The sequence below is a fragment of the Talpa occidentalis genome, unplaced genomic scaffold, assembly GCF_014898055.3.
Source record: "Talpa occidentalis isolate TD23 unplaced genomic scaffold, MPIMG_talOcc4v2.1 talOcc4.18, whole genome shotgun sequence".
NCBI lineage: Eukaryota > Metazoa > Chordata > Mammalia > Eulipotyphla > Talpidae > Talpa > Talpa occidentalis.
In genome coordinates this window covers 6,793,231-6,808,399 of record NW_023601851.1, presented here as the reverse complement: position 1 = coordinate 6,808,399, position 15,169 = coordinate 6,793,231, and the positions used below count along the sequence as shown (strand labels likewise).

Genomic DNA, 15,169 nt, shown 5'->3' with positions numbered 1-15,169 from the left:
TCCAAGAACCACAATTGAAATACAAATAGAAATACTGGTCATGAAATTATCTTTGACCATTTTGCATTGTTGACATTGATGCATGCTACTCAGGAAAGCTTTGAGGAGCACCTGTTATGCAATTTTGGGAGCCATCAAAAAGTATTTAGGAAAAAGTGTAATGTTAAATTCCTTGTAAATATTTATTTTATTTCAATAATTCCATAAAAATATTATTTCAAATGGAACCATTGCTTATCTCTCTCTGGAATTGAGAATTAAGTGACAGTTTTGTTTTATTAGAGATAAGGAGCATGTAAAGCCCCATTAATGTCTTCTCTGTGAACCACCAGCTTGCATGGTCCTCCTTGTGAAACACATGGTGTTGTTACATTTTCCTTAAAATTTAGGGCTGAGGCACAGGGAATTTTGTGTACAGTGCAGTACTGAAGATCCTAGACCTACCGCTTTGTCTGGTACATTGGGTATGAAAACTATACTTGAGTTTTTGAAGCCTCCATGTGCTATTTTACATATAATAATATTGAATCCATGAACTTCAGCGCAGGGACTGTTGCATGTTCATGTATGGATTCCCCCATATGCAATATTTGCCCCACACCAGGCCCCACTGTGCTCCGTATCATGTCTCTGTAGTACTGATGTGAGGGCTAGGATTGCAGATCCTTGTCGCTGTGTGTCAGAGATGCTAGTGGCAGGCACCTGACAGCAGGATTCAAGTGTTGTCAGCAGAACTGACTGTGCTCAATAGCTGCTCTTGCTATTAGTTAATACAATGACATTTTTATATGAAGAATTTTTATGTCTTATTTTTACTTTAGTTCATGAAAGTTCTTCATTTGCATCCTATCCAAGAGAAAAGTAGCTTAGATGAATGTAAAAATATGAACATTTTTCATTCAGCATGGAACTGATGCCCAAAATAATCTCAAAAAGTGTGCATTCTACTGCCTTTGTCACTGCAGATGTTGCATTAAGTTCATGTTGGAAGAAGAACAAGAAGGAAAGAAAAGAGGAGAAGGGAAATTCCTGGGGATCTTATAGTCCTGAGTTTGCTGCTGCTCCCCCATAGGCAGGGCAGTGAGTCCACTTTGCTTCCAGCGCAGAAGTGCATTTCCACATGTGTCTGCTCCTGCCAGGAAGGACTCTGTGCCAACTGCTGCCCTTGGACCCTCTTCCTTTCCAGAGTCACTGTGTCCAGGTCTGCACGCTTGAGTCCTCCGTACTCTCCTCCCCAGGCAGTATGCTTGATTGACTGGATCCACAGACCCAGTATTACTGTGCAGCTTCCATCAAAAGCCCTGTTTAATTACATGTATATTTAATGAATCCCCAGAGAAAAAATATTTCCTTTTTACAACATGGGAGTTGTGGAGTTAATTGGAAATTATTGTGAAAAGATTTAATTGATGAAAGCTTTATTGTGACCTTGACATTTTATTTGTCTTTTCCACACATGCTTTATCCCCCTGATGACTAAGGAAACAAATCAAATATTGACTTGTGCATTTCAGTGTATATTTAGGGTAGAGGCAGCTTGATTGTAATTTCTTGAGAATTTCAATTTCTAGAAAACTTTTCATAACAAAGATGTCCTTAAACTATCTATTACTAAACTATGAAGAGTAGGGACATAAATGGACATGAGATATCAGAAAGCTAGGTATGATTTAATTTGGTAAATTTTTTATGGACTGTGAACATAATACTTCTGAAGAAATCTGCAAAGTTACAAGTTAAGAACACAAGAATGGCATGGCTGAGAAACCAGACGTCAGGCAGTGATTTCATCCTCCTAGATCTGTTCCATAGCACCCAAGTGCCCTGGGTCCTCTTCACACTCACCCTGCTCGATTTCCTGGTGGCCCTGTTTGGCAACACCATAATAATCATCCTCATCTGGGCTGACCCTCTTCTCCACACCCCCATGTACTTTCTGCTCAGCCAACTGTCCCTCTTGGATGTCCTCTGTATCTCCGCATTAGTACCCAAAATGGCACTGGACTTTCTGTCTGGGGATCACCACATCTCCTTTGTTGGGTGTGGCTTCCAGATGTTCCTCTTCTATTTCCTTGCTGGCTCAGAGTGCCTGCTGCTGGCGGTCATGGCTTATGACCGCTATGTGGCCATTTGCCAGCCTCTGCGCTATCCCATCCTCATGCGCCCCAAGGTATGTGTTTTCCTCTTGCTTGTGACCTGGCTGGGTGCTCTGATCAACGCCTTGATGCAAGTGGCCTATAGTCTGTCACTTCCTTACTGTGCCTCCAGGGAAATCCATCATTTCTTCTGTGAGATGCCAGCGCTCCTGAAGGTGGCCTGTGCTGACACTTCCCAATATGAAAAGGGTGTTTATGTCACTGCTGTGATTTTTTACATCCCTCCCATATCTGCGATTGTGGGCTCCTATGGAAGGATACTGTCCACTGTTCTGGGCATGGGATCAGGCCAGGGACTCAGGAAAACTTTGTCTACTTGCTCTTCTCACATGACTGTGGTGTTGCTCTTCTATGGGGCTGCCACTGCCAAGTATATTGTGCCAAAGTCCTACCGCTCCCCCGAGCAGGAAGAAGTGGTCTCTGTGTTCTACACCATCATAACGCCCATGCTCAACCCCCTCATCTACAGCCTGCGGAACAAGGACGTGACTAGAGCTTTTCGGAAGGTTTTCAGAGTGTGAGACATTGGAGTTTGCTTGCGTCTACAGTAAACCCATAATAGCATTACCATTTGCTGTAAATGTGAATAGAATATGTATTTATACCTTACTTACATTTAGTATGGAAAACAATTATGTTGAGAAATTGAGTTCAAAAACATACAATGTTTTTTTTTAAACATTTTTTAAGGATTTATTTATTTATTTATACAAGCACTGGGTACAGTCAGAAGCGCGGGAGGGTGAGAGAATTCACCAGAGCCAGAGCAGGGAGCAGAGCAGGCAGAAGGACTGAAGTACACTGCTGAGGGGAGCAGCGGGCAGCAGGAGATGTCTGCACGCCATGTGGGACCCTCCTCCGGTGCCTGGGGAGCAGCCAGGAATCAAACCAGCACTGCAGAGGCTGCGGGCAGCTTCGCAACCCAGCGCTCAACTGTTGTGTCACCAGGGAGGCCCCAAAAACATATAATTTTGTACTGAATAAAATGTACTATTTAAAAAAACATATCATGTAACCTTCTGTAGTCAATGATAACATATATTGGAATCTTGATTACTCATTGGCAGTTGCAATATATTTCTTTGTAATTGTCTTATTTATTGTATTTTCAAAATGTGCATGTTCAGAAACATGAACCGTGATGCCTGTACGCAGTTGCCTGTACTGAGCGTGTAGATGTATCGTCACAGTGATGGATTTTCTAAAGTATTTATTCTTTCTAGATTTATAGACATTTCCCCAATTAATGCTTTCTCTCAAACCTGGCTTGGAAATTTAGAGTGAAACTGTTGCTCTATTATATGTGTTGATGTACATTGTTTAATGTCTGGAATGTTTATTTTCCAGAACTAAACTCTTTGAGCAATAAACTGACACAAAATACCGCATGACTTTAGGATGTGACATGTAGACACTCAACTACATGTTGAAACGACCACAGTGCAGTCACCATCCCACCCACACAGACTTAACTGTTAGGATGTAGCCTCTTGACTTCACCTATTTCACACTCTTCAACCCCCACTTCCATCTGGTCACCTCCCTTTTTCTCTCTGTCTACTTTTGTTTTCTTTGTCAGTTTCCTTTAAATGAACTCATGGGTATTTGTCTTTTCCTGTTTACCCATTTCGTTGGCATTTTTCTTTCCAGGCTCACCCCTGCTGTCACATATGATGACACTCAGCTTTTTTAATAAAATGTTTGAAGGTTTTCCACTATATTGCTACCATCCTGCCTAAACTCACACACAAGCACACACACACACACACTCACCCCACCCGCTGTCCATTCATGCATCACTGGAATCTTAGTTTAGTCCCCGTGTGGTGATGGTGTCACTGATTCTGGAACCAGCCACCTCAATGGTGGGAGAGGCAGCAGCTGGGCTGGTCTCTCCTCCTGCTGCTCCAGCACAAGCCAGTCCTGGCCGTGGCTCCTCAGGGCCCAGCAACCGCCCTTTTGTGGGAATTTCCTGGCTTGTGGGGTGGGGCAGTCAGGTGTGAGCTGTGAGCTGACTGGTGCTAAATGGTCCAGTAGCCACAGGATCGAAAAATGGTCCAATCAGACTTGTGGGTGGTGCCCCCTGAGAGGACAGAAGCAGGGTTGGTGGGGGCTGTAGTGTGGTGGTTCTAGGCTGAGGAAAGGAGGACCAGAAGCTGCAGAAGAGAGAAGGAATAATCCAACAGGAACCTCGGAGGAGGGAAGAGAAGCCTAAGAACTTTGCAGAGACAAGGCCTCGGGCCTGGGTATCCATGGCCTGAAGGGAGCACCAAAGTCCCGGCTGGGGCTGGTGTGTCAATGAGCTGTTTGTTGTTAGCGTCATCCAAGCTCTCACAGAGAACTGTAGACACTGGGTGTCTCTGACACTGCCTCTGGGACAGTAGTGACCTTCACTACTGGCTAGCGCCGTCCATCCCTCCTGTTGGCCAGTGGTGACCATCCCTGTTGAACAGTGTGGTCCAGCTCTGATTCCATGTACCTGAAACTCTGCCTGTACTTCTGGAAGGTGCCATCTTCAGGAGGAGGCTCCACTATAGACACAACAAGCTCTTTGTCCCCCTGTTTGTAAGAGAAACCCTGTGGTGATGGTTCCCAGAGCCTGAGGTCTCTTGGAATCGTGCGCACAGGTGAGAACCCACGGTGGCCCGTGCTCTCATGGGGCACTGCCCTTTATCGGCTCTAGCCCACAGGCCTCTGTTGCTGGGTGTGTGTTGCTCTTGCCTTTGGTTTTGGCGTTTTTGGGCTCTTTGGTGGCTCCCTTGTCGGGATGTCGGGCGGGTAGGTGGAGGTTCTGGCCCTTCTGGGCTGTCCTATGCACCTGCCCTGTGTGCCCCTGTGTGTGGGGGGATGGGTGTCCTCATGGCTTTATGAATGGGTGCTTTCTCTCTGCCAGATCAATGCCCGAAGGTGGAACTGCTGATATGTAGTGGGTTTCCTCAGTGTTGAGGGGCCTCTGTAGGCTTGTAGTCTCTGCATTCCCATTCTCAGTGCCGGGCCGGGCCCTTCTCTTCTCATCTTGCCAACACGTGTTTCTCATCTGTTTGAATCTGTACCCCCTTATCCACTGTTGTACACCCCAGGAGCACCAGTGGGTGCCTGACACGCAGATGGCACCAAAGCTACACAGACTGTATTTTCTTGTACACAAGCATGACTGTGTTAATATTACTTTATAAATTAGTACATCAGGGCCTCCCTGGTGTTACAAGGGTTAAGCACCGCACTATAAAGCAATCCACAGCCTCTGCATCATGAGTTCGATCCCCAGCCGGCCAGGGAGAAACCCACATGGTGAGGCAGACCTCTCCTTTTGCACCCGCTGCTCCCCTCAGCAGTGTATTTCACTGTCTGCCTATTCTGTTTCCCACTCTGTCTCTGGTGGATCCTCTGACCCCCCTGCATCTCTTGCCTGTACCCCAGCTCTTGTATGCATACATAAATAAATCTTTAAAAAATAAATTAATACTTTATAAATGAGTAAGAGTTCAATCCTAATGAAATTGAGCAATCACAACTATATAGTATAGCTTCAGCTCATGACAAAGTGTCTTCCTCCAGGTAATACTTCCATTGTGTGATTAGCCTTCTCCTGACAACTGAATAATCCAGCATTGCTGTCTGTGCCTGTGGTCTGCCTGCATGTCTCCCTCTGAGAGGCTGCTTTCTTGTCTTGATTGATTCTCTTCTTTTTCGTGTGGCTGCATGAGCTCTTCATAGAGTTGGATGTTAGCCCCCTGTCAGATGTGTGATGTGGAAATCCTTTTTCCCACTTGGTAGGGAGACTTTCATTTTATCGATAGCTTATTTTCTTCTTCTGTGCGGAAGCATTTTAGTAGATGTGATCCCTTTTTAATTATGGCTTTTGTTGCCCTGCCATTTGGATTTGAGCCCGAAACACATCTCTAAGGACTATGACAAGGAGTGTATCATCGAGGCAGATTTTGGTTTTTTGTCTTTCAGCAATCTTTAATCCATTTTGAATTCATGTCTCTGTGTTAGGTAGCTGTCTGGGTCGTGTCATGATTTTGGGTGTGGCTGTGCCATTTCCCAGAACCATTTTTGAAGAGACTCCTCTGCTCCCTTGTTTGCTTTTGACTCTCTGGTCATCCGTTAGTTTTCCTTCCACTGTGGGTTTTTTTCTGGTCTCTCAACTCTCTTCTGTTTGTCTGTTTAGCAACTGCACTATATGTCATATCTGAAAACTGGAAAAAATTCAAGTATACGTGGACGAAACATGTTACAGTCTTAAAATAGGATGTTATTCAACAGCAAAGAAGAATGGGCCCCAGCTACAGCCAGCTATATTCATGTGAAAAATGTCAAGTAGCTCAAATTATTTCTGAGAATGATGGCCTATAATAAGATGGTTTTTATAAAGTTCAAACAGTAAATGCAAGTAGTTGATAATTTTGTATGATTATATTTGGAGATCTTATAAACATTCCCAGAGAATAACTAACTCAAAATTTAAAATTAATGGAGAGATATGGGGCTAGATATGTAGTGGATCTAAAGAGACAAAGTTTGGGCCTCCCGGTGGTGTAGCAGTTGAGCGCTGGGCTGCAAAGCTGCATACAGCCTCAGCAGCACAGGTTCGATCCCCAGCTGCCAGGCGAGGGTTCCGCATGGCACGCAGACCTCTCCTGCTGCCCGCTGCTCCCCTCAGCAGTGTACTTTGTCAGTCTGCATACTGTGCTCTCCCCTCTGGCTCTGGTGAATTCTCTTACACTCCCGTGCTTCTGACTGTACCCAGTGCTTGTATAAATAAATAAATAAATCTTAAAAAAATTAAAGAGAAGGTTTTTTCTAAAGATTTATTTATCTACGAACACAAGAGGTGGGGTGTAAGCTAAAGGTGCAGGGGATGAGAGGATCCACCAGAGACAGAGTGGGGAGCAGAACAGGCTGTTTGAATGAAACACACTGCTGATGGGAGCAGCAGGCAGGCGAACCAGGAGAGGTCTGCTCTGCCATGTGGGTAGCTTCCTGGCCAGGGATGGAACTCTTGCTGCAGGGGCAGCATGCAGCTTCATAGTGTTGAGACTTAACCCCTGCATCATCAGGGAGGCCCAGAGACATGATTTTCATTGCATTGGTTCTTGGTGTGGCTGGTTTTCTTGGTAGTTCACATTACATTATAAACCAGTCAGCTAAGTCAAGTAAGAGTTTTGTGGACAAACAAATGTACTTGCGTTCAACCACAAATGAAATTTTAGATGCTATTATAAATTGTTATTAAAGCTGTTGACATTCATTGCAAAGATATCAAAGAACCTTTGAAAGGTTTCACAGAAAATATGTTTTTCCTCCCTCTCTCATGGTCTAGTCACAGTGGTACACCAGAGTTGGTTATTAGCTGACAGATTATATTCAATTTTAAGTTTCACATCTGATATTTTAACAAGATGTTTAGTAAGTGCTGAGACTTAACCCCTGCGCCACCATGGAGGCCCCTAATGCCGAGTCTCACTGTGATTATGTTGTAGTTCATGTCTGGGTCCAGTCCATCTGCTCCTTGCCGGCAGCACGCACACTTACACCTTGGTCTTCTTTTTTTTTTTTTTTTTTAAATATTAAATTTTATTTTTATATTCCCCCATACAATTGCAAACGCCCCATTCTGACCCCAATCCTTCCCCTCCCGCCCCCACCCCCCAAAAAGTGTCTCTGGTTCATAGTTTTTTGTTGATTTTGATTTTCACTTTCTTATATTCATTTTCCTGGTCCCTTATTTAAGTTTTCTAGATTCCTGCTATGAGTGAGACCATCCGGTATTTTTCTTTTTCTTTTTGGCTTATTTCGCTGAGCATGATCCCTTCCAGTGCCATCCATGTTGCTGCAAATTGCATGTGTTTATCTTTTTTGAATGCTGAGTAATATTCCATGGTATATATGTACCACATCTTCTTGATCCAGTCATCTATTTTTGGGCATTTGGGTTGTTTCCAAAGCTTAGCTATTGTAAACAGTGCTGCTATAAACATAGGAGTGCAGGTGCTCTTTGGAATTGATGTTTCTGTGTTCTTTGGGTAAATACCTAGGAGTGGAATTGCTGGATCATATGGAAGCTCTATGTTTAGTAGGTCCAGAAATCTCCACACAGCTCTCCATAGTGGTTGGACCAGTTTGCACTCCCACCAACAGTGCACAAGAGTTCCTTTTTCTCCACATCCTCGCCAACATTTGTTGTTGCTAGTTTTTTTAATATGTGCCATTCTCACTGGTGTGAGATGGTATCTCATGGTAGTTTTGATTTGCATTTCCCTGATTACAAGTGATGTTGAACATTTTTTCATATGTCTGTTGGCCATTTGCATTTCCTATTCAGAGAAGTTTCTTTTTAGCTCTTCTGCCCATTTTTTGACTGGATTATTTTCTTTGTTGTTGCTGAGTCTCATCAGCTCTTTGCAGATTTTTGTGATCAGTCCTTTATCATTAGTGTTGGGTGCAAAAATGTTCTCCCAGTTGGTGGGGTTTCTCTTTGTTTTTGTTATTGTCTCTTTTGCTGTGCAGAAGCTCTTTAATTTGATGTAGTCCCAGCTGTTTATCTTTGTCTTCACTATCACTGCTTTGGGTGATGTATCTGTAAAGATGTCTTTGATGTGCAAATCCCGTAGTGTTTCGCCTATATTTCCTTCTATGTATTTTATGGTTTCAGGTCTTATGTCTAGTTCTTTAATCCATTTTGAGTTGATTTTTGTGTATGGTGTGAGGTAGTGGTCAAGCTTCATTCTTTTGCATGTAGCGACCCAGTTTTCCCAGCACCATTTATTGAACAAACTTTCTTTGCTCCAATGCAGTCTTTGCTCCTTTGTCAAAGATTAGTTGACCATAAATCTGTGGGTTTATTTCTGGATTTTCTATTCGATTCCATTGGTCTGTATGTCTGTTCTTGTTCCAATACCATGCAGTTTTGATGATTATGGCTTTGTAGTATAGTTTGAAGTCTGGGAGTGTGATGCCTCCATTTCCTTCTTTTTTTTTCAGGAGAGCTTTGGCTATTCGGGGTTTTTGGTGATTCCATATGAATTTCATCAATAATTGTTCTATTTCTTTGAAGAATGCCATTGAGATTTTGATTGGAATAGCATTGAATCTGTATATTGCTTTTGGTAGGATGGCCATTTTAATAATGTTTATTCTTCCAATCCATGAGCAGGGGATGTCTTTCCATTTCTTTGTGTCTTCTTCTATTTCTTTTAACAGTGTTTTATAGTTTTCTTTGTATAGGTCCTTTACCTCTTTTGTTAGATTTATTCCCAAATATTTGATTTTTTTTGTTTCGATAATAAAAGGGGTGGTTTTTTGATTTCTTCTTCTTCAGATTTATTGTTTGTGTATAGGAAGGCTACTGACTTTTGTGTGTTGATTTTGTATCCTGCCACTTTACTGAATTGATTGATGAGTTGAATTAGTTTTTCTGTGGAGATTTTGGGGTTCTCTATGTATATTATCATATCATCTGCAAATAGTGATAGTTTGACTTCTTCTTTTCCTATTTGGATTCCTTGGATGTCTTTCTCTTGTCTTATTGCTCTGGCTAGGACTTCCAGTATTATATTGAAAAGCAGTGGTGAGAGTGGACATCCTTGTCTTGTTCCAGATCTTAATGGAATTGCTTTCAGCTTTTCACCATTGAGAATGATACTGGCTGTTGGCTTGTCATAGATGGCCTTTATGATGTTGAGGTATGTTCCTTGTATCCCAAGAATTTCAAGGGCTTTTATCATGAATGGGTGTTGCACTTTGTCGAAAGCTTTCTCAGCATCTATTGATATTATCATATGGTTTTTATATTTCTTTTTGATGTGTTGGATAACGTTGATTGATTTTCGGATGTTAAACCATCCTTGTGCCCCTGGAATGAATCCAACTTGGTCGTGGTGAATTATCTTATGGATACATTGTTGGATTCTGATAGCTAAAATTTTATTGAGGATTTTTGCATCAGTGTTCATTAGGGAGATTGGCCTATAGTTTTCCTTTTTTGTGTTGTCCTTATTCGGTTTTGGTATTAGTGTAATATTGGCTTCATAGAACGTGTTTGGTATTGTCCCTTCCTTCTCAATTTTTTGGAAGAGTTTGTGAAGGATAGGCACTAATTCGTCTCTGAATGTTTGGTAGAATTCATTTGTAAATCCATCAGGTCCTGGGCTTTTGTTTTTGGGGAGGTTTTTGATTACCATTTCAATTTCGCTGCTTGTAATTGGTCTGTTTAGGTGTTCTATTTCTTCTTTATCTAGCTTTGGGTGATTGTAGAGTTGTAGGAATTTGTCCATCTCCTCTAGATTGTTGAACTTGTTTCCATATAACTGTTCATAGTAGTTACTGATTATTCTTTTGATTTCTGCTGTGTCCGTTGTGATTTCTCCTCTTTCATTTATGATTCTGTGTATTTGTGCTTTCTCCCTTTTTTCCTTTGTGAGCCTGGCTAGGGGTTTGTCTATTTTATTTATTTTTTCAAAGAACCAGCTCTTGGTTTCATTGATCTTTTGGATTGTTTTTTAGTTTCAATTTCATTTATTTCTGCTTTGGTTTTTATTATTTCTTTTCTTCTACTGGTTCTGGGGTTTTTTTGTTGTTCTTTTTCTAGATCTTTGAGCTTCGAGATTAGGTTGTTTCTTTGAGTTCTTTCTTGTTTTTTGATGTGAGCTTCTATTGCTATATATTTTCCTCTTATTACTGCTTTTGCTGCATCCCATACATTTAGGATATTGGTGTCCTCCTTGTCATTCAATTCAAAGAATTTTTTAATTTCTTCTTTGATCTCCTCGTTAGTCCAGTGGTCTTCCAGTAGTGTGGCTTTTAATCTCCATGAGGTAGGATAGTTCCTTGCCTTCTTTTTATGATTTATTTCTAGTTTGATGCCTTCGTGGTCAGAAAAGATGGTTGGTATGATTTCAATCTTGGTGTATCTGTTGATGTTTGTCTTGTGCCCCAGTATGTGATCGATCCTGGAGAATGATCCGTGTGCGCTTGAGAAAAATGTGTACTCCATTTTTTTTGGGTTTAGTGTTCTATAGATGTCTGTTAAGCCCAAATGCTCTAGGTACTTATTTAGAGCTTTAGTTTCTTTACTTATTTTTTGTCTTGTTGATCTATCCATTGTTGATAGTGGTGTGTTGAAGTCTCCCACTACATATGTGTTTTCTCTGATGTCTGTTTTCAGAGAGGACAACAGTTGTCTGATATATTTTGGTGCTCTTTCGTTTGGTGAGTATATGTTAATGAGTGTTATTTCTTCTTGAAGTATTGTCCCCTTAATCATAATGTAGTGACCATTGGGGTCTCTTTTTATTTTTTTGAGTTTGAAGTCTGTTTTATCTGATATAAGTATAGCTGTTCCTGCTTTCTTTTTTGGCCCATTTGCTTGTAGGATTGTTTTCCATCCTTTGACTTTGAGCCTATTTTTATCTTTTGTAGCTAAATGTGTTTCCTGGAGACAGCAAAAGGTTGGGTTTTGTTTCTTAATCCAGGCTGCAACTCTGTGTCTTTTTATTGAAGAGTTTAGTCCATTTACATTTAGAGTTAATATTGATATGTTAGCATCTGTATTTGCCATTATGTTTGTCTTTCCTTTGATTTTATTTATTTATTCTTTTAATAATTTTTTTTTTTTTGGTCTTCTTTCGTTGTTATTCGTCCCTCTGAGGTTCTGGCTTTAGGATTCCTTGTAGTATTTTTTGGAGTGGGGGTTTAGTCGCAATGAAATTCCGGAGTTTCTCTTTGTCTGGGAAGGTCCATATTCTTTCTTCATGGAGGAAAGAGAGCTTTGCGGGATAGAGTATTCTTGGTTGGCATCTGTTTTCTTGGAGTCTGTTGACTATGTCCCTCCACTCTCTCCTTGCCCGTAGTGTTTCTTCAGAGAAGTCTGATGTCAGCCTGATTGGTTTTCCTTTGAATGTTATCTGTTTCTTCCCTCTTGTCAGCTTCATTATTTTTTCCTTGTCCTGGATTCTTGGGAGCTTTACTATTATGTGTCTTGCTGTGTTTTCCTTTCGTCGTGGAAGTTTGGTGTTCTTCTTGCTTCTTGTATATCAATTTTCAGCTCCTTCTTCTCATTTGGGAAGTTCTCTTCAATTATATCCATGAATATTTTCTCTGTTCCTACATCTCTCTCCTCTCCTTCTGGAATTCCTATAACTCTTATATTTCCTTTCCTCATGGAGTCAGATAGTTCCCGAAGTCTTTCTTCATTCTTTTTCCTTCGTACTTCTCTTTCCTTTTCTGTTTTGGTTCTTTTTATTTCTGTGTCTTCAAGATTACTTATTCGTTCTTCCATTTCATCTATTCTGCTTTCATTGCTTTTCCCAGAGTTCTTTAGTTCCTCCATTAATTCTTTGATCTCCTGCATTTCTCTTACTTCCCTCTTTAGGGACTCAATTTCCTTCTTCTGATCTATCACTTTTTTAATCATGGCAATTTTAAATTCTCTTTCTGGAAGGCTCAGAAGTTCTTCCAAGTTGCTGTCGTTGCAATCTGGGGAGTGGTTTTCTTTTTGTGGTGTGCTTCTTTCCTGAGGAGTTTTTAGGTTGCGTGTGGTTCTTCTACTCCCTAATGTCTGTTTTCTAATTTGTCGTATGCGTTGGGACACTGTGTTGCTCGGACTGACTGACATCTTGGGTGAACTTCTCCGCTCCCCTCTGGCTCTTCCAGGAGCCATCTCTGTCTTCTGGGGGAGCTTTCTGCTGGTTTTAGGCAGTTTTTACTGAAGAAATGTCCCTGTTCTCAAATGGCGAAGCGGGATGCAGTCCCTGCGCCTCCGGTTTCAGGCACACTCTTCTGCGCCCCCGGTCTGCCCCGGACGTGGGTGCCTGCTCCCTCTGTGGGCTCAGACTGCTGGTCGGAAAGGGCCTGGCGTGGAATAACTTCCCGGCTGGCCACTGGGTCCTCCAGAAACCTTCTGCCCTTTTCAAGCAGTCTTAAGAAATGTCCTGTTTTATAGGGTGTTAGTGACTTTTTTTTTCCTGGTCGCTAGGTGGCGCCAGAGATCTCTCCTATTGTCCTTGGGGGGCTGTTTTGGCCTCCCCCCACCCCGTGGGACAGAGAACAGAGCGGGAATGGTAGGGTACACCTCAACAGCTTTGGGGTGCTGTGTCTGCCTTGTGCCCCACCGTCGTGGAGAAACCACGCCCCGAATTTTGGTGCCCCGGGTCTCAGTTCAAAGCCCTCAGTTCCAGGACGCGGGCTGTAGCCCAGTTCAGTGGCGCGGGAATGGCGCCTTTTGCACAGCTCCCATGCCTGGGCGCCTGGTTCCTGCTCACTCAGGGAGTGACCTTCACCTCAGTGAGGACCTCCGTGCGTCTCCCCGCAAGCCTAGGTCGTCTCCCCTCAAGCCTAAGTCGCAGGCGCGGGGACCTGGGCAGCCGCGATCCAGGTCTGCACTTGCTTTTCAAGAGCGCCAAGCGCGCTGCTTTCCCGCGCCAGCTTACCGGCAGCCCGGGCTGTGTGCGCGTCTCCCGGGGTCTTTGTTCTTCTCTAATGGCGCCCGGAGCCGTTCGCTCACCGCCGCTGCGGATCCTGCAGGGTTCGCCTCAGCTCCCGTTCACGGGGTGTGGTGGCTGCAATAGTTCCTTTCCACTCACAGTCCCGCTTGCTGCGTCGTTTCTTCTTGTGGGCCGTTTTGGTTTGTTGTTTCCTCCTCTCTGCTGGTCGGAGAGTGCCACCTCTGTGGGCGGGGGAGGGGAGCAGGGTTCTGCGCTTCCCTCCCTTCTAGTCCTCTTTTATGGCCACTTTCTTCTTCGGGCAGTTCGCTGGCGTCACCCGTTTATCTTCTGTGTCCCAGTTCTCACTGGGACCTGCCGCTTTTCCTCCCTATTCACTTTTTTTAATGGGAGATCTTACTCGCAGCGTCTCCTCGCCGCCATGTTGCTCCGCCCCTCCTTGGTCTTCTTTTTTTAGTTTTTTTTTTTTAATAGAGGCATGTTTTATTCATTTATTTGTTTGTTTTGTTTTTATACATGCACTGGGTACAGTCAGAAACACGGGAGGGTGAGAGAATTCACCAGAGCCAGAGCAGGGAGCAAAGCAGGCAGAAGGACCAAAGTACACTGCTGAGGGGAGCAGCGGGCAGCAGGAGAGGTCCGTGCACCATGTGGCACCCTCCTCCGGTGACCGGAGAGCAGCCGGTGATCGAACCGGGGCCGCAGAGGCCGCGGGCAGCTTCGCAACCCAACGCTCAACCGCTGCACCAACAGGGAGGCCCTACCTTGGTCTTCTTTGACTTTTCCCGGCACCTCACTCAGCAGGATGTTCTCGTCACTTCTTCCCAGAACACTCATCACCACATTTCCATTGACTTAATTTTTCATTCCCTTTAGCCTTTTACCAAATCCCACCTCTTAGCCTTTTCCAGACAATTTTATATAAAACTGCAAATTCCCTATCACAGATCCCTGCCTTATTATTACTGCGGTTATTACTTTTTTATATACTGGTAACTTTGCTACTTACTGAATATCTCCCCTTATGGAAATGTAAAGCTCCAGAGATCAGAGATTTTAGTCAGTTTTTATCTTTGACTTCTCTAATATCAGAAGTGCTGGTAAAAAGGCCACACAGATAGTTAACAGGTTAAAAAGCTTGGTGAGTAAAGAAATTAATTGGTGGATTGGTGCTTTTTGCTATATTACTTTTCGGTCATGTGTGGATTCTCCTAGTGTTATGCATGTGAGTGAACTGTATTACTTCTCCATGGTGTGTCAGATTCTAAAAAGCACTTCAAAACATTTATGATATGGGAATGTTGAGTGGACCAGGTTTGATTCTTTTGTTTCAGAGATTGAACAAGTTTGACAATCATACTGTTCCTCTCTTTTCTATATGGAAAATCTATCTAGTTCTAAAAATGATACCTTAGTTACTTCTGAAGTCAGGAGGAATCAAAGGCTTGCCAATTTATTTAATAAGCATTTATTAGCATTTCTATCAGAATTCTAGGCACAGCTTTCATGTTGTACAGCCTCAGTAAGTGAGGGTTCCAAAGGTCATATTTTATGTGCAAACACACATTG

The 15,169-nt window shown here is 42.9% G+C and overlaps 1 protein-coding gene across 1 annotated transcript; it reads left to right on the top strand.

Moving 5' to 3' along the window:
- The first annotated feature begins 1,750 nt into the window (after window positions 1-1,750).
- LOC119250842 (olfactory receptor 2T27-like) lies at window positions 1,751-2,677 on the top strand. The gene has a single exon (XM_037518432.1). It carries the CDS (start codon window positions 1,751-1,753, stop codon window positions 2,675-2,677), a length of 927 nt encoding a protein of 308 aa, XP_037374329.1.
- The last annotated feature ends 12,492 nt before the right edge of the window (window positions 2,678-15,169 follow it).

What these genes read in the sequence shown, in the direction of transcription:
- LOC119250842 (XM_037518432.1), top strand. Translation starts at nt 1,751, where the DNA reads ATGGCATGGCTGAGAAACCAGACGTCAGGCAGTGATTTCATCCTCCTA.